This window comes from Podarcis vaucheri (assembly GCF_965113315.1).
Source record: "Podarcis vaucheri genome assembly, chromosome: 4".
Lineage (NCBI taxonomy): Eukaryota > Metazoa > Chordata > Lepidosauria > Squamata > Lacertidae > Podarcis > Podarcis vaucheri.
In genome coordinates, this window is record NC_138762.1 from 67,737,126 (window position 1) to 67,760,681 (window position 23,556).

General features: G+C 39.3%; 1 protein-coding gene across 3 annotated transcripts in view; it reads left to right on the forward strand.

The window, feature by feature from the left end:
* ADGRG2 (adhesion G protein-coupled receptor G2) overlaps nt 1-23,556 on the forward strand; it is a 40,619-nt gene that overhangs the window by 3,487 nt on the left and 13,576 nt on the right. For 2 of the 3 annotated variants that reach the window (XM_082220564.1, XM_082220565.1), the window contains exons 2-13: nt 7,925-8,043; nt 9,311-9,928; nt 15,631-15,684; nt 17,403-17,434; nt 17,745-17,799; nt 18,102-18,143; nt 18,852-18,922; nt 20,200-20,267; nt 21,219-21,258; nt 21,362-21,396; nt 21,934-22,028; nt 23,428-23,500. In XM_082220564.1, coding sequence (XP_082076690.1) covers nt 7,926-8,043; nt 9,311-9,928; nt 15,631-15,684; nt 17,403-17,434; nt 17,745-17,799; nt 18,102-18,143; nt 18,852-18,922; nt 20,200-20,267; nt 21,219-21,258; nt 21,362-21,396; nt 21,934-22,028; nt 23,428-23,500 — 1,301 coding nt within the window. In that variant the 5' untranslated portion in view covers nt 7,925. Of the gene's footprint in view, nt 1-7,924; nt 8,044-9,310; nt 9,929-15,630; nt 15,685-17,402; nt 17,436-17,744; nt 17,800-18,101; nt 18,144-18,851; nt 18,923-20,199; nt 20,268-21,218; nt 21,259-21,361; nt 21,397-21,933; nt 22,029-23,427; nt 23,501-23,556 lie in introns of all 3 variants that reach the window. The other variant, XM_082220566.1, reaches the window with a different exon arrangement.

Genomic DNA, 23,556 nt, shown 5'->3' on the forward strand with positions numbered 1-23,556 from the left:
GTTATATGTTACTTTGGGTTGCCCTGGGCTGGATAAAGCAACTAACAAAATTAATAAATAATAATAATATTGCTTGTGAGTCTTCTTGGTGCCTTTATGCTCATGGAGAAGAACACTGGAAGGGAGAAAATTGTTTATTTAATGAGCAATTATGTAGAATCTGCTTGCATACTTTATATTTTTGCAAAGTAAAATGTTACAGGCTTTTAAATACCCAGAGCTTCAAATTAAGGGAGTTTTCTTCAGTTCCCCCCTCTTCACCATCCCTGGTTCCTTGACTTATTCTTTGAGAAGCAGGTTAAACTTGTATAAAGTTTGCTTATATACCCTGCAAATTTTGATTTTTGAGTTCACAAGTAGTAACTAGGGTAGTAGTTACTTTCCATGGCTAGCTTGTGTCAGCTCTGCAGTTTCCCTTAATTTCTTTAGCAAAACTTCCTTGATACTCAGTGGCGAGAATTTTTCTGCAAATAAGTGCCTATTATTATACTTAGTCTTAGTTACATTGGGGTAAAGGGTTCTGCCAAACTCAGTGGAAAAAGTGTGTAAGGGAGAAGAGAGAGTTGATGGAAGGAGTGGCACCATGCAACTTGCAAGGAGGCAATTCCAATCATAAGAGTCAGCAAGAGAGAAGAGGTGGAGTTGTCTGAAGAAGCAGGAAACCTTTGAATGGTTGATGGCGATGGAGCTGGAGGAGTGAAAGTCATAATCACGAATGCAGTGGAGGCTGGTCCATTAAGGCTATTGGGACACTGCCCACTAATTTCAGTCTGCCCTCAGCCCAGCCCCCACCTGTCTGCCTTCTTACTGCCATCAGTCCAGGGTATAGCACTGCATGTCAGCTCCCTCAGCAATCTTAGTGTTACCCTTCTGGAACTCAACAGGGAGGAGCATGGGGACAAGATTAGAATTTGTTGGCTGTGCCTGTTGTTGGCTCTGGTTCCACCTACTGTTGGCCTCCCTGCCTTCTACCCTTCCAGCCCCAATGGTTACCAACCACCACTGCACCAATGCACTGCAGTATGAGAATAGAAAAAGAAGTCGCATGGGGGAGTTTGAAAGTTAGGATGAAGCGTCTAATTATCACACGTTCAAGCTGAGTTTGATTTTGGTGATAGAGTTCTGGATAGAAGTGAAGGATGTTTTGCTGAGCAATGGCAACCAAAGACCAGAGAGCAAAGGTTATAGTAGTAGCTAAGGTGAGAGCATGAACCTCAGTTTTTGCCAATAGGAAGGCCTGCCTTTTCTCAGTGTTGTAAAGAGAGAAGCATCAGGCTTTGCTGGCTGACTAGATATAGGAACAAAATAAAATAAAATTCCTTCCTGTAGCACCTTAGAGACCAACTAAGTTTGCTATTGGTATGAGCTTTCGTGTGCATGCACACTTCTTCAGATACACTGAAACAGAAGTCACCAGACCCTTATATATAGTGAGAGAGTGGGAAGGGGTACTGTATTACCGGTACTCAGAAGGGTGGTGGGAATGGGTGTTTGGCTGATAGGTGTGGTAAACCTGTTGACGACTGTTAACCACTGCAGTTGGTCTTACAGGAAAAAGCAAGGGGTGAGATAGCTAAAAATAGCTTTATCATGTATAATGAGATAGGAATCTAAGCTATTTTTAGCCATCTCACCTCTTGCTTTTTCCTGTAAGACCAATTGCAGTCGTTAGAGTCATCAACAGGTTTACCACACCTATCAGCCAATCACCCATTCCCACCACCCTTCTGAGTAATACCCCTCCCCACCTTCTCACTATATATAAGGGGCTGGTGACCCTTTTGCTTCGACTACGGCAGACCATCATGGCTACCAACCTGTAACTGGATATAGGAAGTGAAGAAAAGGGAGAGGTATCAAAGCTTTGTCCCTGCAAGGATGGTGACATCATGGACTGTGAAAAAAGAAAGAAGGGCTTTGGAGGAAAGATAAGCAAGTCTTAAGACAAGGATGAAACATAAAAGTGGAAATATCAGACACGGGGACATTTAAAAACTGCCATATACTGAGTCAGAGCATTGGTTTAACTTGCTCAGTAATGTCTACTCTAACTGGCTGTGGTTTTAGACAGGTGTCTCTTTCAGTCCTACCTGGAGATGCCAAGGATTGAACCTGGAGGAGGGAGAAAGTTCTATAGTGGAGCCAAATGTCATCTGCATAAAGGTGCAAGAGCAGTTCCACGAGGAACCCCATTGAGGAGACAGAAAGAGAAGGAAAGCTTCCCCTTGCGGAAACACTGGAAGACTATGCAGATATGGTGGGACAAGCTGAGGACAAAATCACAGAAACATAGAGCATTAAGCAAGAAAGAGTGATCAACTGTATTTAAGGAAGACACTGGAGACATGGATAGAAGACAGGTCAAAATGGATAAGGGTAGAGCACAGACTTTTTGAGAGGAGCAGAGAGGAGATTTTACATAACTTCACTGTAGGTTAGGGTCTGTCCTGGCTTGCATCAGCAGCAAGACACAGGCAAGATGGGTTAACTTGGAGGAATTGTTTTGTCATAGGTGTGTCTACCTGGTTTCTCAATGTATCTGTATATCTCATGACCTGGTATTTTTATCTGGATGGGAAGCCGGTGATTTCATTGTGGGGAATATTCCTACCACAGTTAGATTCTGCAGAAGTTTAATAAGAATTAAAACTAGAATAGGATGGCAGTCATAGTCACAAATCACTATTACCATGGATAAGGGCTTCCAATTCTTTTAAGCAATATATGAGTGAGGCTTGTTACATTGATTTCAGTGGGATTTCTGCATATACATATTTGGGACTGCAGTTCACAGCAACCTGTATTCTAGATACTTAGCATATATGTTGTACCTACAGCACAAAGCATCGTAATTGCTGTATCTGATTGCACTGGGATTTCCATCCCTGTTTTTGGTGTTTGTTCCCAACACCTTCCTCCAATTGTACTTCTCTGCATGGGCTGGTTTGCATGAAACAGCAAGCCAAAATATGGCTTACTGGGGCAACACAACACAACTGTACAAACTCCTAGAGAGGAGCTTGCAGCAGCTTCGCTCCCCTCTGGTCTCTTTCGCTGTTGTGATGGCTAGGCAAAGTGTCTGAACTGGGATTTGTGGTTAAGCTTTCTCCTTACTAGCCATGAGCTGTAAGAGCTACAGAGTACTGATTTAAGCTAAGATTTCACTACCCATGCCATGTGAACCATATGTCAAACTCCCCTCTACCTCTCTGACAGCACATCTTCCTCTTAAATTTCGAATTCATTTTGAATACAAGTAAAAGCAAGAAAGCTAGTGTACTGCCTGCACTGCTTCCATGTGCAAGGTGCCTGCTTGTGTGGTGAATGGCTGCTCGCTGGGTCCTTCAACTTAAATTACCTGTCCTAGGGTAAAGAGGTACCGTAAGATGCTAACTGCAGCTGCACACAACTATACCTTTAAAGCACATTTGAGGCACAACACAGGGGCCTGGTTCGCATGACATGGTAAGCCAAACTATGGTTTACAGAGACTGTGTGGGTTCCCGGTGAGTAAATTTCAGTTGCTTTGCTCCTCCTCTATGCTTTTTGATACTGTGCTTAGTTAAACCAAAGTTTGTTTTAACGATCCCTGTAGCATCAACTAACTAGATGACGGTGTTTCATAGCCGCTTGTAAAGTGCAGGATTTAGTAGACAGGGAGATTTAGAATGCACTTTACCAGTGTTCCAGATACAGCATAACTCCCATAAAAAACAACAGCAAATAAACAAAAATCCTTTCAGTGATCCCTCTTTAGAGTCACCTACCTCCACCAGCAAATTTTACATGATGGAATCTTAACACTCTTTTTTTTAATTATTATTTTTAAGGCGCCAGAAAGTTTCTGTGCAATACCATGAAACTTCAAAAAAGGAACGCCATATTGTGTCTTCCATTTGCTACAGATATATTTGATATATTGCCAGTAAGCCAGTAAAGGACTTCAAGAAAGGCACTTCATTAGTGCATGGGAACAGCTCTCTTGACTTCAGTGTGATGTGGCTTGCTTCCTTGCTGCCTCCTGGAAAAACCTACAGAAAAAAAGGATATTTTATAAAGAAGTTGCTTCTATTAAACCAGTTGCTAGTTTTCACAGTGACATAAAACTTTCCAGTGTTTATACCTTCCCCATTACATATACTTTCTTGTGCCAAGCTTTTTTTAAAAAAAATAAATTACTATTTTTGTATGCCAATCTGGACACACACAAGCAGATTCACATTCTAATAACCACAGCAATTAATGGGAGGAACAGGCAGGGAGCCATGTAATGCAGTACTAATTGTTGGATGAGTCCTTGTGGTTTTTGTCCATGTATTGACTTAGATTTGAACAGAGAACGACTGCTACAACACAGTGTGGGTAAACAGACATCACTGTGCTAATACTGCTATCTTATTCATGGAAGAAAATTAATGTTAACAATGCTGTTAAAATACTCAAGAGATATAAAGAGAACCTTTCTACAACAGAACATTTGCAGATTGTGCTGGAATTATTTTTAATTAACTGCTATCAAAAGATTCTGCTTTGTTTAAAATCATATAACTCTATCATATTGCATTTCACTCAGACTTGACATTAAAATTACAAGAATTGCCTGAATTCCTGATGCTTTTGGTACCAACAACATAGGGAGGCTATTGCCTTATAGCAGGTATAGAAAATCTTTGGGCCTCCTCTTGTTGCTGAACTACAACGCCTATCATTATTATTTTTTGTCTTTGGCCATGCTTGCTGGGGCTGATGGGAGTTGTAGTTCAGTAACATCTGGAGGGCTGAGGGTTCCATACCAGGGTTAGTTCTGCTTATGGGTTTCCCACTTGGCATCAGCTGGCCAGTACTCTTGGAAATTGAATGTTGGAATTGGTAGACCTTGATAGGATCCAGTTGGGTGCTTCTTAAACATAAATTAGTTTTAAAAAAGCAAACTAGCTGAATAACCAAGATGATAGAACTATGAGCACCTTGCATATATTAAACCTTACTGTTACACAATTAAACCAAGTACTGTACAAATATTCAGATTTCGTGAAGTTGCCATCTCTCAACCTTAGGGCTTGACCTTTCTTTAGTTGCTCTGAAGAAGGAAGACAATCAATGGCATCAAGCTGCTGCTGTCACGACAAGACCCTTCTTGCCTTGCTGATGTGGTTTAAAGGAAAGCTGAGCGATACATTTGGCACCAGCTTGGCTGCAGGAGTTGCTTGAAGGAGACATGCATATAACAATTTTAAGGACTCCATTTGGGATCTGTGTAGGGTTTACTTTTTAGCCTTTTCTTCTCCCGAAGATGACCTGCAAGGGAAGTGTGTACAGATGTTTCCTTGGTTTACTCCTGAGGTGTTTCTCATGAATGAGTAACTGGAAGGCAGCAGAGGTTTAGGAACTGAGTTTTCCTTCTCCTAGATTGACTACCTTCCTAGGTTAACAAGTCCCATCTGTCACTCATGTGACTCCCAAGCAAGACAGAAAAAGCATTTGGAAGTAAGCTTTCAATGCTCTTGTTTTTGGGTTATTCTAAGTGTGCAGAATCATAAATTTTCACATTCCACAATGGTTGCTTGGTCTACATACCTACTAATCCATTTGTAGTTTTCCTACTTCTGTAATTGTTCATGATCATCCTCAACCTACTTTCAATCTAGATTGATTCTAGATCCTGTCATCCACCAGGGTTGGTGTGGTTACTTGATACATGTTTGAAAACTCTCATCTTGGTTCGGTCATCCACACCTTTTCTTCCCTGTATGTGCCCCAGGGGTATTTAGAATATAGCGATGATTGTGATCTTGGTATGCATCCAACCACAATGTCATTTGGCAGGTGTATAATCCTCACCCCCATTGCCTACATCTGTTTTCATTTGTTTTCAAACAGACACACTGTGGTGTAATGCAGAATCAAGCTGCAATAAGCGTTTATTTTCAAATGAAACCTGGTTCTCAAAAAGTGCTTTTCAGGGGCAATAAACTATAAATCTAGATTGTTTGTGGACTACCTAGAAAAAACAAGTACTCCGTGTCCATTGACTCTACAATGAAATGTTGTATGTACCCAACTTAAACAACGAAGAACATGACCTGAGATTTCATTATTGGTAGGATAACTTAGACACAGCAATGTTGGAAGCTTCCTGTCATCAGACTATTTGTTCATCTTGGATGTTACTGGGAAGGGCTTTGCTGGTATTTATTTGTTAACATTTATCATGGATGCTCTCCAACGATCTTGGATGCTTTTATGAGCTTTGCAGGTTCAATATTTTCTTATTAAATGATCTATTAAGAGTACTATCCTACATTAAACTTAAGGAAGGGACTATTGCTTATGGAACAGGTTGGTTTGTATGTGAGAAGTACAATCCTGGCATTTTATGTGAAAGACCTCTGCCTTAAATCATAGAGAACTGCTTCTGGTCAGAACTGACACACTTGGCTAGATCAAGACTGGTGGACCTCCAAAGATTGTTAGACTACAGAGTCTTTGACCATTTGCCCTGCCAGCTCAGGCTGATGGGAACTGGAGTCCAACAACATTTGCAAGGACACAGGCTAATGTTAGTCTAGTGTATGCTACCATTTATTATTAATGTTATTAATATTAACAAATCATAATAAATTATTAAGCTTTATGTTATCTATGGTTTTTAGATAGTAGCCTAGAGAGCAAGAATTCTGGGCTCTACAGCTTATTCAGAGGATTTACTTAACTGGTTTTGATTTCCAGGAAGCTCTGGAATGCTCTGTGCTATAAAGTGATTTTGTATCAGATATATGTGGTTTTTAAGTGGAAATATGACCTACCTTTAAATATAACATACTGTAAATCAGTCTGTGCTATAACTGCAATCTCATAGGAAGAAAAATTCATAGTGCACAAATTAGCATTGCTTATATAGCATTAACAGTGAGCTAAAATTAAAACCTAATGGGTGCAAAAAATATCAATTTCTTATCAAACGGATGAGGCATTTTCTTGGCATTCCTGTCTCCTAGTCTGGTGAATAAAACTGATCCCCATTTTCCATCCTTGCCATATACAGTAAGCTTCCAATAATTTTTAAGACAAACTGTGTGCAAGTTCTTTTACAGTCATCTAAATAAAATAGTTGTAGGAGAAAAAATATTGCTTCTTGGTAATCTGACTACATTTCATTACCTGTGAATACACAATTTATTATTGTGTTCTGCTATTTTCAGTTGTGTTGTAGTTAGTTTAACAGTCTTCTATACAAATACTTTGTTTTCATACTTTTATCTGGGGAAACTCTTTCCACAACTATTGAGAACCCCCATGTTCTGTCATGGAAACCCAGCACACTGCAGAAATTGTGGACATTACCATTAGTTAGAGTGGGTTGGCAAACTCAGGTAGCTGATCTTGGGCAGGAAATTATTAGGTATTTACTGTATTATTATATTTTGCTGCCAGGGAATGGAATAGGCACAGGGGAGAGGTTTTTTCGCACCAGGTGTTAAAATAAGTTGGCCAGCTTTGAGTAGTGTTACCATGCCCCTTTAGTGGTTGCTTCTCTGTCTGTCATCAGTGTGTCTTGGGTTGGTACTGATTAAGACAGACCTGTTGTGCTTCACTGGTGCCCTCTATGAACTGAGACCATGAGCTATAATGTTGCAGGTGAAAATAACAACAGCCTATTTATCAAGGAAGCAGGCCCATTGTTACAGAGATGCTTTGAAGAAATTCCTGGGAACCCCAAAACAAAGTTTGAGAAACACAGACATAAGTAAAGGGGGCAAATCTTTCTCATGTAGGATAATTAATATTTAGAGCCAGACCTGACTAAACCATACTCAGAGCATATGTAAGTTCCGTGGTCCTACTCTGAGTATGACTTAGTTAGGTACTAAGTATTTAGCACCAAGTAATTAGTAGTTTTCAGATGTTTTCTTCTGCATTCTAGGATGATTGTCCATGGAGTATATCGTAACTGTGCTACAGGATTTCATGAAATCTTACTGAAATGTAAGGTTTCTCTCTCTCTCTTTTTCCTGCATTTGTTTCTGGCTTCTTCTGGCAAAGGTAAGATTTTATTTTCCATTATTTTTCCCTGGAAAAAATGTCAGTTATATTTTCTTTTACAATAGTCTTGAATGAATTGTATTTTCACAGAAGTCAACCAGTGAAATGAATACATGTAATAATTCAATCCAAACATTTCTACAGCACTTTTCAAAGTATGCTGTCTGTCATACCATAACCCTATGGTAAGATAAATGCTTATGGTTTCAATATACAACGTGAAACTATTCTTTTCTCATTGGATATAACACAGTGCCTGACCTATCCTAAATACCAGGTATATTTGTATATCCATAACTGCAGAGGCAGATAGCTCAGGGAAATATGATAACAGATAACTCCAACATTTTGCCAAGTGGGTCATATGTTGCTTTGTGTCTGGCAGAAATGGGGTGAAGTGAAGAGGACAGGCTATGACTGAGGCTTGCTAGTTCTCATTCCAGATACACAAAGTAATGTCTGTCCAGTCTCTTAAATACATGGAACACATTTGAATTGTGCTCTTATATAAGCAGTGTAACTCAGTCACAAAATGGTTCTAATTATGCTTCGGCCATGAGTATTGCACTTGGATGTGATTTACATGCACTTAATCATACTTGAAAACATGACAGTTAATCTGTCTAATCCTTTTCTTTGCTTCAGTAGATCACTATTTAGCATATTTCAAATTATTAAAAATATATGCATATTGGGAATGCAGATAGGGGTTAGTGCCAGGATTTACGTTTGCCTCTAGGATGTCCTGGGCTTTGTACATGAGAGAGCCCAAATTCCCTGGGAGAAGTCTATACAGTAACTCCTTCCCATGCCAATATGAATGTAATTTTCTAAGGGTTAATGATGATGTGCAAAGGAATTGAAGCTGAGGTTCTATCCATGTGGTATCTGCAATGTTTTTTTTCTATTAAAAATGTTTAGGGGTACTTTCATTTTCCTACTCATGTTGAAATACTGCCCCTCAATGAGGCCAAATGTTTAGATTCACAAAATGTGTAGGGGTATGTGTCCCCCCAGAAAAAAGCACTGCCTATCTGTATGGAAAGGAATGGTGCTATGCTCCCATGTCAGCCAGATAGCATAAGAAATCAGAAGGTGATGTGTATGCTAGGAATGCCCAGATGACATGAGGAAATCTGTGAATTTGAAACATAGTGCTACTTTATCATAAGATTTCAGAAAGTCAGATACAGGAAGTCATAAAAGTGCTGCAGAAACTAATCATTTTTGTATAAAATGATTTTAAAAGTTTGTTTTCTTCTTGCAGCTGAGAATAATTTCTTAGGAAATTACAGAGCTGTGTTCAATACCTCATGTGAAGAAGTATGGACTTTGTCACCTGCAACGTCTGTGCCTGCTCTTATGAACTTCACATTCTGCATTCATCTTAAACTATATGACCCAAAAAACGATTGGACGGCATTCGTCTACAAAAAAGAACCAGACTGCGATCTACCAGCATCAGATTGTTATGAAATTGGGCTTACAGGAGGACAAGGCAAATTGACTGTTTGGTTATTTGGTGAAAATATAACCTGGGAAGAGAAACTGGATGAGGACACCTGGTACCAGGTATGCACAGGATGGCGAAGTGAACCGCAGCAAGTGAATATATATATAAATGGTACAGAAAAAATAAATGAAAAAATAAATATAACTCGGCCGCTTGCTGCAGGTGGGCAGCTTTTACTTGGTTGCTCACAGAAGCCTGGCACACCCTCAAATTCTTCAAGTGGAATGGTTGGTGAACTGTATTTGTTCAGAATGTGGCCTAAAGGAGAACTATTCCGTACTCAAAATTGCCAAGATGGCGCCACTGTTCGCTGGAGGAAGGATCACTGGGTCTATAATAAGACAGCACTGTACAGCAACTCTTTGCCATGTGGTAAGTAATACTGTGCCCTTTTTTCTGTTTAGGGGGATGCCTTGTCTTACTGCAAGGGGCGGCTCATCCACTTGAGGCAAAATGGGAAGCGCTGCCTATCCTTGCCCTGTTGTTCCCAAACTGTTGCCGCTGCTTCTCTGCTTGCCCTGCTGCATCCGCCTCTGGTGGAGGAGCAGCAGCACCAGCATCAGTGCCAATTTCATGAAATATACTGCCCAATTTGGACAAGTTGTTACCAAAAGATCTTGCATGATTTCGGACACGATTTCAGCTGAAATCAGCACCAAAACTGCTGGTGAAGGCATCAGGGCAGGTAGCACACCCATAGGGCTGCTTGACTTGGTATATAACAATGGGAAACTGGGTAGACTATGGTCAGGGAGAAGGAGGGAATGGTCTTAAATTGTCTGGCGCTGAATTATCTCAGTACCATTTCACTGTGTTTTCATGTGCTGTTGTGTATTGGAAAGAATACACCTTTTCTCTGAAAGGCAGCTGTAGATGGGATAAGGGGTATGGCAGATGCTCAACAAGGCATGCACACTTTGCGAGCTGACTCACTAATTGGGAGGGAATGTGTATTCTCTCCTTGCAAGTGATATTCAGAGTATAGAGGTGCTGCAGAGGCTCAGAAGGATGCAGGTGCTTCGGAAAACACACAATGGAAGGAGGTACATGTGCAGGATAATGTAATGGATTGGACCTAAATAAAACATGCTGTCTCTGCACAATACAGACTTCCTATCAAATCTCTTCAGATGTTTACTACATTTTTGTAATGTTCACCTGTGCAGTAACAACAGAGATACTGTACAAAGTACAAAGGTACTTATTTTTTCAGTTGAGATTGCTAAGATGACAAGAGAAGTGGTATGGATAAATGATAGGCATCTGGGCTGTATATTTTGGGAAGAGTGCCAGGAAGTTATGAAGGCAGGGTATGTAACCATGTGAAGTTCAGACATACCTCTCCCTCTGAGCCCTATACCCATTTATAGACCCAGACTTCCTGTTTCCAAAAATATCTGCAGCTAAATACTTTGATAAAAGAAACAATGCTGAGATTATCAGAATTCCGTGCTGCCCTTACAGCCTGCCATTGCCTTTCCTCATATTATGGCTTACAATTAAATGTGCATTATGCAATTGCAGCTGTAAATAAAAAATCGAAGCTTTAAACTAATGCACAGAATGCGATGGTATTGTATCATATTGTTGCGTGCCATCCCAATTTTCGAGTGGTGTGAGATTCCAGGGGTTCCAGGCATTTACTCAGGGTTCACATTTCCTTTGGAATGAGGTACAGCAGAGATTGTGGTGTCTTTATGATATATGGTTTCTTTACACATATATACAACCTGAGCCTACAATGGAGGGGTTCACAACATTAACACCTTGCTTCTCCCTTAGCTGTAGCCTTGGATTCGAACAAAAATCAAACATCTCTTGCTTCCCAGCCCATTGCTTCCCAGCCTGCAGCTTTTCTTCCAGCTTCTAGCTAACACTGCTCAATTCTCAACTTTGTCTTTCTAACTACCAGTCTAGTACAGATCCTCTTTCTTTGTTCCCTTACCGACCCATCACCAAGAAGCTAGCCTGGCTATTCTAGGAATTTGAATCATTGATTAGATTTTAACACTTACAGGCTTTCCCTTCCCCCAAACTCATAACAGTGTTATAGAATCATAGAATCGTAGAATTAGAAGGGGATCAATTAGTCCAACCTGCTGCAATGCAGAAGTCTCAATTAAAGCATCCATGGCAGATGGCAATAGGAGATGTGACAGGTAAGGTAAAGGTAAAGGATGGTTAAGACCAGTCAAAGGCCATTATGGGGTACGGTGCTCATCTTGCTTTGGGCTGAGGGAGGCGGTGTTTGTCCACAGACAGCTTTCCAGGTCATGTGGTCAGCATGACTAAACCGCTACTGGTGCCCGGAGGACCATGACGAGTGCCAGAGTGCACAGAAATGCTGTTTACCTTCCTGCCGCAGCCGTACCTATTTATCTACTTGCACTGGTGTGCTTTCGAGCTGCTAGGTTGGCGGAAGCTGGGACAGAGCAACAGGAGCTCGTTGCGGGGATTCAAACTGCCAACCTTCCAATCAGCAAACCCAAGAGGCTCAGTGGTTTAGACCACAGCGCCAACTGCTCCCCTGATGCAGCACGTATAGTACCACTGAGTGGGTAAGACTGAGGATGAAGGTCTGAGACACCAGAGTAATAAGTAATGACACCTCTGGATCTGTAAGAAGCACCAGGGGACAAAAGACAGTGAAACCCCAAAGCTCTGAACCCACTTATTGAGTAAGGCTAGTCTGAAGGGTGTTAAACTGCATTGTTGGTTGCTTTGTGTCCCATTTGATGCTGCATGCAGAGTTGTAAAATGATTCTGCCCAGAATATGACAAAAGGGGAGAAACGAAAGTGAGAGTCGTGACTGTCATCTGTCTATGGTAAATTATTCCTTTTTTTATCTAGTACAAGCAGCTGTGTAGCAAGTGCACCACAATGAAAGTGCTCTGTACTGTTTTCCTGTCCCTTCGTCTGCATTTAGAAATTAAGAAATATATATATATATATATATATCTCAGAAGAATGACTAATCACGGGAAGAATGCTGCAGCTCTAGAAACCGTACCTGCTGATTCACATACCTACTTCTATCTGCATGTTATCATAAGAAAGAGCTCTGATCATTTAACCTTTTTCTTTTTCCTTGTTTGTATTTTTCATACTGAAGTTACTGCCTGGAAATCACTCTGCTGGAGAGCACAATGTAACAAGCACCTCACCCTCTTGTCTTTGTGGAACATGTAAATGGGTCTTGTGCAGTGTTTACCTCATCCATGCATAGTCAATACCTTTATGCTACAAAAAGGTGTATGGATGTCTTGTTTAAGTATTCAAACCAGATTTTTCACACAAGTTAGCTTTGACTAATTTCTGTCCAAACTAATACAAGAAAGTGAGAAACTTTGATTCTGTTCCTGTTGAGTTTTAACTACAAGTTGAACAACATGTGGCACACTCTGACTGCATTGGCTTCATGAGGCTGTTCTTTTGTGACCACCAAGTCTGGATGCCCACCTCCCCTCAAGTGTGGAAGTAATAAGCAGTTTGGAAATGTTTTAGATTAGCTGCAGTTTGCTGTGTCATATAAACAGACAAACCATGGTTCATCTTAACTATGCTTAATGGAAACAAGCCAACTTCTAACCATAGTTTATAAAGCTTGCTTGTCTTCATTAATCATGCTTAAATCAGCTTAAATCAGCTACAGTTTGAAATGACACCCTAAACTACAGTTAACTTTTAAAAGGAGCAGTCTGTTCCTCACAGCCATGTTGGAGGGAAAATATTAGAGAGAGGTTAGGCTCTTTCGGAAATGTCATGTTCCTTGCTAGTATAACAGATCTGAACAAAAGTTTTTGTCCCTTAATTAATTTGTATTGCATTATTTATTTATTATATATATTATTAATTTAGTAAATTTAAATCCCACGCTCTCAAAGGAGTCTAGGGTGGCAATCAACAAGTGATAAAACAATGAAAACATCTTAAAAACAATTCCAAAACAGAAAGTCATGTGGGAAGAGGAAGGTCGTCAGAAGGTGCTGAAAGGACAACAGAGGTGGTATCTGTCTAATATTTAAGGGAAGAAAATTCCAATGGTCAGGTCTCACAGCTCCTTATATTGTGCAGTACAGACTTCCTGAAAAGATGGTATCTGCAGGAAGCCCTCATGTATAGAACACATTGATTAGCTGGATATTTAAGGCGTGAGATGAATATTTCAAGTTTCCTGGTCCCAAGCTGTATAGGGCTTTATTATACACCAAAATCAGCACCTTGAACGTACCTCTGTAGCTAATTGGCAGCCAGTGCAATTTTTGCAATGATTAAGTTGTGGAATGCTCCCCCCAGGGAGGCCTGCATAGCACAAATGTTAATGTCTTCTTGGAGCCAGGTTAAGACCTTTTTATTTGCCTGGCCTTTTAAGGTTAATTTTAGACCAGTTAAACGCTGGTGTTTTAGGTTTTTTAAATGTGCTGATGCTGTTGTTTTTAAATGATTAATGAGGTTGTTTGTTTTTTAAACTTTAAGCCACACTGAATGCCCTTGTACTGCAGATGATGATGATAAATAAATATGAGCGCACAACCAATATACTGAAATACGGTTGTACTTTGGTTGCCAAATGCCTTGGAACTCATACATTTCTGCTCCCAAACGATCAAAAATTGGAAGTGAGTGTTCCGGTTTTTGAACGATTTTCGGAAGCCAAACATCCGGCACGGCTTTGGCAGCTTCTGATTGGCTGCAGGACCCTCCTGCAGCCAATTGGAAGCCACATCTAAGTTTTCGAATGGTTCCGGGAGTCAAACGGAGTCCCAGAACGCATTCTGTTCAAGAACCAAGGTACGACTATGCTGAGATTGTGCAGGCATCACCATAGGGGACGCAGGGGAGGATTTTTTTAAAAAATTCCATCCCTGTGATTGATGGACCCATGTGGTTACTTGACAAGGGGGAGCCTTTATTATACTTATGCCCAGATCCTGAATTGCACTTTGTGTTATCGCCAAACTTTTCTTTTTTCCTCCCTCTTGCATTGAATTATCAGGAACATCTAATTACCAAGAGATGATTTGGGGGGGGGGGGAGTTTAGAACTGTAGGCATAAAAGTGTGCCTGTCTTCAGGTTTGAGAGAAGTATGGAGGTTTTGCATTCCTATCTTTCTTTGGGTTTTAAAAAAAGACTCTGTATGTTTGGCTGGCAGCTGTGAGAATAGGTTGCTGGACTAGGTAGGTCTTTGGCCTGATTCATCAGGACTTTTTTTTTTTTACTGTAGTGATTAAGTAGATGGCAAAAGTGCTATTTTTGTAACATCCATGTATGCAAAGTAGTCAGTGGCCTCGTTCAGAGGTAAGACTAAACCATATTTTAGCACTACAGTGAGATTTGGTCCCATGCATTCTTTTATCCCTTCTCTTCCCCTGGTAATGGCTGAAAGTAGAATGGAAACATTTGATTACTAATTTAAACTAATTATGGTCTATTGTTATGTCCAAACTGGGAACTATACTTAGGTTTTAATAGGTTTATTCAAACAAGTTAGAATTATAAACCATGGTTTGAAGGTGGATGAGTCCGACAAATCAGAGTTGGTTGAAATATGTGAGCCCAAGACTTATTCAGGCCTAGTCGTCTAGCACTAAACTATCCTGCAGAGTTACGTCCAAACAAGAGCAGAATGTTTTAGGTTTTGGTAGGTAATTTTTATTTTGAAATCAACTCCTTTGTTTGGAGCGAACAACTGATACATATGAAAGAATAATTGTTTGGAAATGTTTTATTTTTAAAGTATAAAAGTTTGACAAACTTTGTGTGTTTCTTCAATATCACCTTACCTTTAAACACACAACCTAATTTTTGGTTGATATGTATTAGTCCATGATATGTACCCGAACTGTTCTCTCTGTGTGAGGGTTGGGGTGTTTTTTGGGGCGGGGGGAGTATTTGTTGTACCTGTCAAACTTGAACAGAAATTCATTAGTTACAATATGGTTACATAGTTTCATATTGCCATCTTGTGGTCAATAGTAGTAGCTGAACAATAATTGTATTCTGTTTTGTTTTAAAGGGCAAACAAAAACTTTTATTTAGCCTAACAAATGTATTAAACTGTCTCCCACTCAGGCAATGCTGGCCGTATCTCACCAAAATTTGGAAAAGCTCCAGGAAGCACACCAGGTATGTCTATTTTGTTTTTTAAACTTTACTTCAAGAAAAGTATTATAAAATATAACACACCATAATGAAGATGAAAGATGCAACTGACGTCCCATCGGTTTACAACAGATTACAAACTGTATCTGGTGTCAGCCTTTTAAAAAATCTGCTCCTATACATGGATATGTACATTCCTCATTTTATTACACAACTAGATAAATTATTGCCATACTTAGGTGCTAAATATGTGCTGCTTTTACTCAAGGATTTACAAAGAGGAAGGATCTATGGTTTTGAAAGAAGTTAGTATATCATAATTAGGTTTAGCAAGAATTTCTCCTTCAGATGATTTAATTTCTAAGGCATTTCATGAATAATGGTGAATATAAATCATTTTTATTCATGTTTTTGTTTACCTATCTTGCATGTTATTTTGTCTTGTTCTGTTAAAATCAATAACTCTGGAAAGAAAAACACCTCCAAGCTACACACAATAATCACAGCTTCTCAGTGTTATAATCAGTATGAATATTTTATGTAGATTACAAGGGCATCTTTGCAAGTCATAAAGAAACACTGACAGCCAACACAAGAGTAAGGCTCCTTCTCTAGGGGCATGACCCCTAGCACTGTTGCCTTTACAGTGGTACCTTGGTTTAAGAACAGCTTAGTTTATGAACAATTTGGATTAAGAATGCTGCAAACCCAGAAGTAGATGTTTTGGTTTGTGAACTTTGCCTTGGAAGCAGAACATGTTCCACTTCCTGTTGAGTGTGTTCCATTTGTAAATTAAGTCCCCCGCTGCTATGGAAAAGCACGGCTTGGTTTAAGAACGCTTTGTTTTGAAAACGGACTTACGGAATGGATTAAGTTCGTAAACCAAGGTACCACTGTATATTGCAACTGGCTTTCCACTAAGCTCTGTCCGCACTTGTGGACATGACATAACTGTTGTGGGTAGGACCATGTGCAACTCAGCACACATTTACTATAATAACCCTAGTGGTGGGTATCATTTTATTTCCCTGTTTTTGTTGCTAAAACACTTTTCCATTATTTATTATTATTATTTTTTAAATAAAGGTGTAGGGCAATCAAAACGTGAGATTGCATTTCAGGGTGAGATGAAACCAAAAAAGTGTTAATAAAATCTTTACTAATTGTTGTGCTAGCCCAACAAGGCTTCTACTGCTAGAAGATCCAAAGAACTGTTTAAGCTTATACAAGACACTGCAATCGCTTGTCAGAAGTTTTGACATCTTTGAAAAGCAGACCCCTGTGTCTTACTACAGACTGCTTCTGAAACTCCCCCCACAGCTGCAAAAGCAGCTTGACATACCACCAGGCATTTTTAGGAAAGCAAGTCTAAAATTCCCTCCTGCTCACAGAACTGCTTTCACATTTATTTTGATCTTGGTCATAGGGAACAAACTTTTGTCTTATAGCATACACATAGTAGACAAAGTTATACCCAAAGCATAATTTAATCCATTCATTTCTAGGTTTATAAATGAAACTTAAAACTATTTAAAAATTATTTGTGCTTCTCTATATTTTCAATTTTAATTTAAAAAATTCTTTATTTGCAGCAGACTCATCCATTGTCACTTTTGTCACCTACCCTAACAGTGCCACAGGCAAGATTTCATTCATATTTTTGACATAGAGTAGGCTTGCCTTCTTTAACTTTTCCTCTTTAATTTTGCGGTTTGCATTGATTTTGTGTTTTATATTCTTAGATGTATCTTCAGAGGAAGCTCTGAATACTGAAGGTAAGAATTGCTTGCACAGAGGATGTATGTAAACTGTAGCTAACTTTTTGCAGTGCTTTTAGTTTGAATAGAAATAGGCCTTGCCTCTTGTTAAAAGCTAAAATACTGTCACAGTGATATTTTGATGTAAAATGAGCATCTTTCTCTTTGTTAAAGCCAGCAATGGGATTTAGGGGGGGGTACAATTCCGTTACAATTATTATTTCATACTAAATTGCTAAAATCAAAATAATAATGATGTGTAGAGTGTGTGCAGATGAAGGATCTGCATATACCTGTCTATTAAGAACACAAATTTCCCTAGATGTGGACAGAACAATATACACTGGAAACACAGCTATGTCAACTTCTACAACTGTGGTTGGTAAGGTATCAAAATTACATATTACCTATTACATATTAGTGTCACATTGGTAAGGTATCAAAATTAAAACCTATTACATATTAGTGTCACATTGTTCTGTCTTCGCTATGTGTTCTGTCCCCACATTTATTCCACTAAATGTAGGCCCTCGCTCAGTTTCTAAAGACAGAAATACATCACTCCCATTTTGATTCCATGCTAGGAGCTGCATTAGAAATAGGTAGGCTAATGAGTGAAAGTTATTATAAACTTACTTTATAATGTTCGAATTAAACTTTTTATTCCCTTTTTTAAAATTCTAGACAATCGTGCATGCAACTTATCATCTATCTGCCAAGACTCAGGTTAGTGACCTTCTCTTACTTCCATTTTAGATTAGCTTTTTTCAGCTGAAATTGTAGCGTTTAATTGCGATTAGTTCCGAAGTTGAAACAGAAGCTTTTCGTGTTGTCCTCTCACATGTGGAAGAAATGGAAAGGAGCGTTTTGTTACCTCCAAGGCTGATGCAGGCTCATTTTCATAATTTATTCATATAGAAATTTATACCCTACCATTCTAATGCAAATGGTATGGCATACGGCAATTTAAAATATTGCCTCTTTTTGAAGCAATAGTAAAATGAGACAGGGCAAGAAGACAGATAAAATAAGATAATAAAAGCATGTGATTATTCTCAAACACTTGCCAGAATTAGCAACAACCTTCAACAACCAGCAAAAAAAGTGAGAGCTGGAGCCAGGTGTTCCCTAATCTGGGTGTGGTCATAACTAGGTATCTCTAGTCCTACCCAACTCTGCTTCAGCAAGATGGGGCACGGAGAAGGGCCACTCATTCAGATCTTATATGGCAGGCAGATTCATATAGGATGGCTTGTGGTGTGGCCAAAGACTGTGTGGAATAGTCATCCAAATTTTGCATCTGTGCAAAAGAACAGAGGGTCAAATGATTTTTGCACAAGGAAGCTTAAAAGTACAAGCAGAGGTAGTATATGTTTTCTGTTGTCATAATTATTCTAAACCAAGCTATTAATAATGATGACTTTTACTTTTCAGTCTTCTACACGGGCACTATGAAATTTCAGTCCAGGGGAAACAGCTCTAATGCTTTCTATAACTTAACACTTGTAAGTCTCTTCATTTTGATGAATTGCTATTCTGTGATCCAATTTTGGTTGCAATCTTAATATTATAATTATATCCTGTGATGGTATTGGGAAAATTATATGCTTGTATCAGTAAGAGCCACCAGGAGGGTCCCCTAGAAAAAACTTGTGTGATTGATTGGGTAACTTTTGATATCAAGTGGGTATAGGGCCGGATTTAGGTTTGATGAGGCCCTAAGCTACTGAAGGTAATGGGGCCCTTTATATGTCCAACTGTCCTTTGTCAACAACAAATTGATGCTGTTTTTTGTATTGAATGTATGCTATATAGTAATTTATGGACCTAATAGGTCCATACACAACACAAAACACTGTTGCTGCATGTAGGTTTCATTTTATTTGTTTTTATCTTATATTTTGGAAATGTACATCCAGTTTTTTTTCTTTAAATTTTTTTGGAGCCCCAAGAGAGTGGGGTCCTAAGCTATAGCTTGTTTAGCTTATACATAAATCCGGCACTGGGCAGGTATGACGTAGGAAGTGAATGGGAAGGAACATTAATCTAGGCTGCAGGAAATTCTTGCTTGCTACCAATAAAGTTGATCATTAAGAGATGGACATAATGAAAAACCTTCTTTTTATGATTGATATTAATTGACTTATTTGGCAGGGGGTCATCGAGTCAGATAGAATCTTGGAACTTGCCAGGTCCAACACATATTCAGGGATGTGAATACTTACGTCCCTTGCTTTGTCAGTGGAAGTAGCTTTAGAAGGTGAAAACCTGAGGAAATGTACCCCTCCCCAAGCAGCTTTTGGCAGATACTCCCAGTGTGTTGTGGTAAAAGATTCAGGGACAACTTGTTTCGCTCTCTTCAAGATAATGAAAGTAGGGTTTCTGGGTAGAGATAGGGTTTCTTAAAGCAACATACCTCCTGGGTGAAGGGCCACGTCACCTACACTGTTATTATATCTGTCCTGTATTCTTTAATGAGATCCTAGCAAAGTACACAAGACTGTACAGTGGTACCTCGGGTTACATACGCTTCAGGTTGCATACGCTTCAGGTTACAGACTCCGCTAACCGAGAAATAGTACCTTGGGTTAAGAACTTTGCTTCAGGATGAGAACAGAAATCATGCTCTGGCGGCGGGGCAACGGCAGCAGGAGGCCCCATTAACTAAAGTGGTGCTTCAGGTTAAGAACAGTTTCAGGTTAAGAACGGACCTCCGGAATGAATTAAGTTCTTAACCCGAGGTACCACTGTACTTTGTTCATGTTTTCTTTTTCTTCTCTAGCAATATCCTGGGGACAGCACCAGTCAGTACCAATTGCAAGATACTTCACCAGTACTAAAAGTACCAAAGTAAGCATTCCATAGTTCTTTATTAGGTTTTTGTTCCTTACATCATACTGAATGTTTGCTCATATTTCATTTTGAGTACTCTCACATAGTAGTGGCTGCATTTGCCCATCATTCTATACCATAGTTTAATGCAACATCAGAGTGCTTAGTCTCCCAGGTTTGCATGTTTTACACACTGATCTCCTCTTCCCACATTACTTGTAGGATGCCAGAAGCTCTTACATTTAGTTTCCCTTAATCTTGGTTTGTTACATGTGAAACAGGGCCCATGATACATCTCTATGAGCCATTTCAAAACAAGCCAACTTCAAACCACGGCTTGTTGAAACTAACCATAGTTAGTGAAACTATGATACCAGGTTTGGATGCAAATACAATTTGAGTTTAGGAAATATGTGAGGAACCTTTGGCTCTCCAGATGTTGCTGAACTACAGCTTCCATAATTTCTGACCATTGGCCATGCTTGCTGGTGCTGATGGGAGCTGTAGTTCGGCAACAAAGGCTCCCAAAGGCTTGCACAGCTGTTTGTTGTAGCAGCCCTGGCTATAAGTTCTGCAGGCAAATGATGCTTCTGGGAGGCACCTCTCTGTGGGGTGGGGGGGATCTCAGAGACCAGGGATGGCAGCAGCAGTTGCCTGGAGGATTCCCAGGGAGAGGGGAGAGGAGAGGAAGCTGAAGGAACACTCCACAAGGGATATTGTTTAAAAAGGGTGAGAAGCTGCCAGCTCTTCAGGAAAGCGGTGGCATAACTGGGCTCCTGGGCCCCACAGGGGTGCCATAGAAAGAATGTAGCTGGTCCAGGGAACCATAGACTCAGAAAGGTTGAAAGCCTCTGTCGTAGGCATAGGATATGATGGGAGCTGCTGGAAACTAAACTGGCTCAGGGATAATTTACTAGTAAAAATCAAATATAGCATTTCTAACTAAGCTAGCAAAAACTTTTCTTTTAGCATTTCAGATTTCAACCAAACCCTTCAGAGCATAAGTGAGGTAAGTAAGCATTCAGTTATTACTATAGATATTTATTTGTGGACGCTTGTGTAATTTTGAACTTGATGATCAAGTAATTTATTTTAAATTTGTTCTTTTATAGTCATCCATCATACGGTGTCAAGAAGTAATCCAAAGGTTTGTCATATTCCTAGTGATTCTTTTATTGGCTACACATATATTAAAAAGTGGAAAGACACTTCAGTGCTTTAATAGACATTTTATAGTGCTATCCAACTCAGAAGTGCTATACCCGGAATAACTTTTATAAACAGCAAAGCCACTTTGAAGAAATGTTTGAGGAAGGGTGTGCCATCTCAGTCTTCTAACCTCTCAAGTGGAAAGCCATTAATTCTTGAATTATTATTTTTTAAACCCACGTTCAAATCCCCATAGATTCTGAAAATATTGGAAAAATTAAACTCTTATTGATGTTTGTTGTTCCTACAAATAGGGTTCTGCTTTGTTTTTAAATTAGTTTAATTAGATCCAATAAGTAGTAACAGACGTTTGGTCCTCATTTGTCTAACAGGACAACCCAAATAATGGTGCACACTTATATAGTTTAGAATAATGTTATTTAACTAATTAAGCAGGAACACTGCTTTAAATAATTCATATGCTGGCATTCAATCTAATAGTATTTACTAGATTTTTCTTTTCACATTGTAGCAGATCAGAGTGCAGTTTCACAATAAAGGTGAAGAAAAACATGGATATAAGCAGCATATTGTCAAAATTGGAAGGGAAAGCAGAACTTAGCCTAATAGGTAAGTAACCAATAATCTCTTGTTCTAGAGACTGAGATAACCAATGGCACAGGTATCATCTAAATTCCAGAATTTAAGCCTTTTGCAAGGAGGGGGTTTAAAAAAGTATCTGAAAACTGTTAGTAAAACTGGGCTAAGGAGAAACAGTGTTTGACAACCCAAAAATCAAAAAGTCTACTTCTGGTTTGTATGTTAACCACTTTCTCACTTCAGTCCTTTTATCCATGGATGATAATAGGATGAGATGATAAATGGATGAGAATGTGCAAGCTGTCTCTGTTTTATATCAGTGCCAATATTTAGTGTGGATTGATATCTGATTTGAAGGGCCTTCAACACAAGATGTGGTGCATTTGGGATGGGTGGGACCTGTACTCCCTGGTCACCAATGGATTCAATGAAAGGAGCTCATGTTCCTACTAGGATGCACAGCTAAGTAAGGGAAATTGTTTGGGTCTGCGTATAATGTAGATACCACAACAGAATTTCCGGTGGCTAATAGATTATACCCAATGCAGGCCATTCATGACATCAGTTTGCAGTATTATTATTATTATTATTATTATTATTAAATTTATATCCCACCTATCTTGCTGGGTTTCCCCAGCCACTCTGGGCAGCTTACAACATATATACAAACACAACAAAGCATCAAACATTAAAAAACAATAGGCAATATTGAACACTGTCTTGACTCTCCTTTTGTACTCACACAACTTCTCTACTGATCATTGTTTAGGTATAGCCAGCAAGAAGTGTTTTGCATTTTCCCCAAGCCTCTTCACACAATTAAATAATTAATCTATTTTCCCCCCATTTATTAATATGTATTAATCAATTTCCACTCAACCCTTCAAGCAAGCTCTCAGAGCAGCTAATTTTTGAACTTCCTTGTGAAGTGGAATGACAGAGTGATTGTATTGCATTTTATATGTTCAGAATACTCTTATGTTGGGGTTGGGCAAAAGGTAGATTTGATAGTAGACTGTTGGATGACCGGCAGTTGACCTGTAAGGATTTCTGATCCCCAGTTGTTTGAAAAGACCAACAGACTCTCCTGCAAGTGAAAAATTAGACAGTTGAAAGTTTAGGGGAAAGCAAAGATTTGTGCAGATGAGTGTAAACACAGTTCTGTTTGTGAAAACAAGTTCTTGAGCTGAACACAGAGGCATGTTATGTCTTTTGTTCTGTGTGTGCTGCTGCCCCCAGTCACTATTTTGCCTCTGGTTGCTGTACCTCGGAGTTCTTTTAATAAACACAATAGGTATTATAAGCCTGAAATCTGCCCACCTGCTCTGTCTGACAAAAATAGTTAAAGTTATAGAAGTTAGTTGTTTTCATAATAATATCTAACTGGTAAATTAAAATGCTAATTGTTCTTAATTTTTTGTTATTCTAGAGTTGTGCTGTTGTCCAGCTTTTTGGCCTGACTCTTGTCCCTCAACTGTTGAAGAGCTAAAATCACTGCAATGGTAAATGTGTTATAAAACAAGGCTTAGTCCAGGTTCTGCCTGTATTTGCAACCATG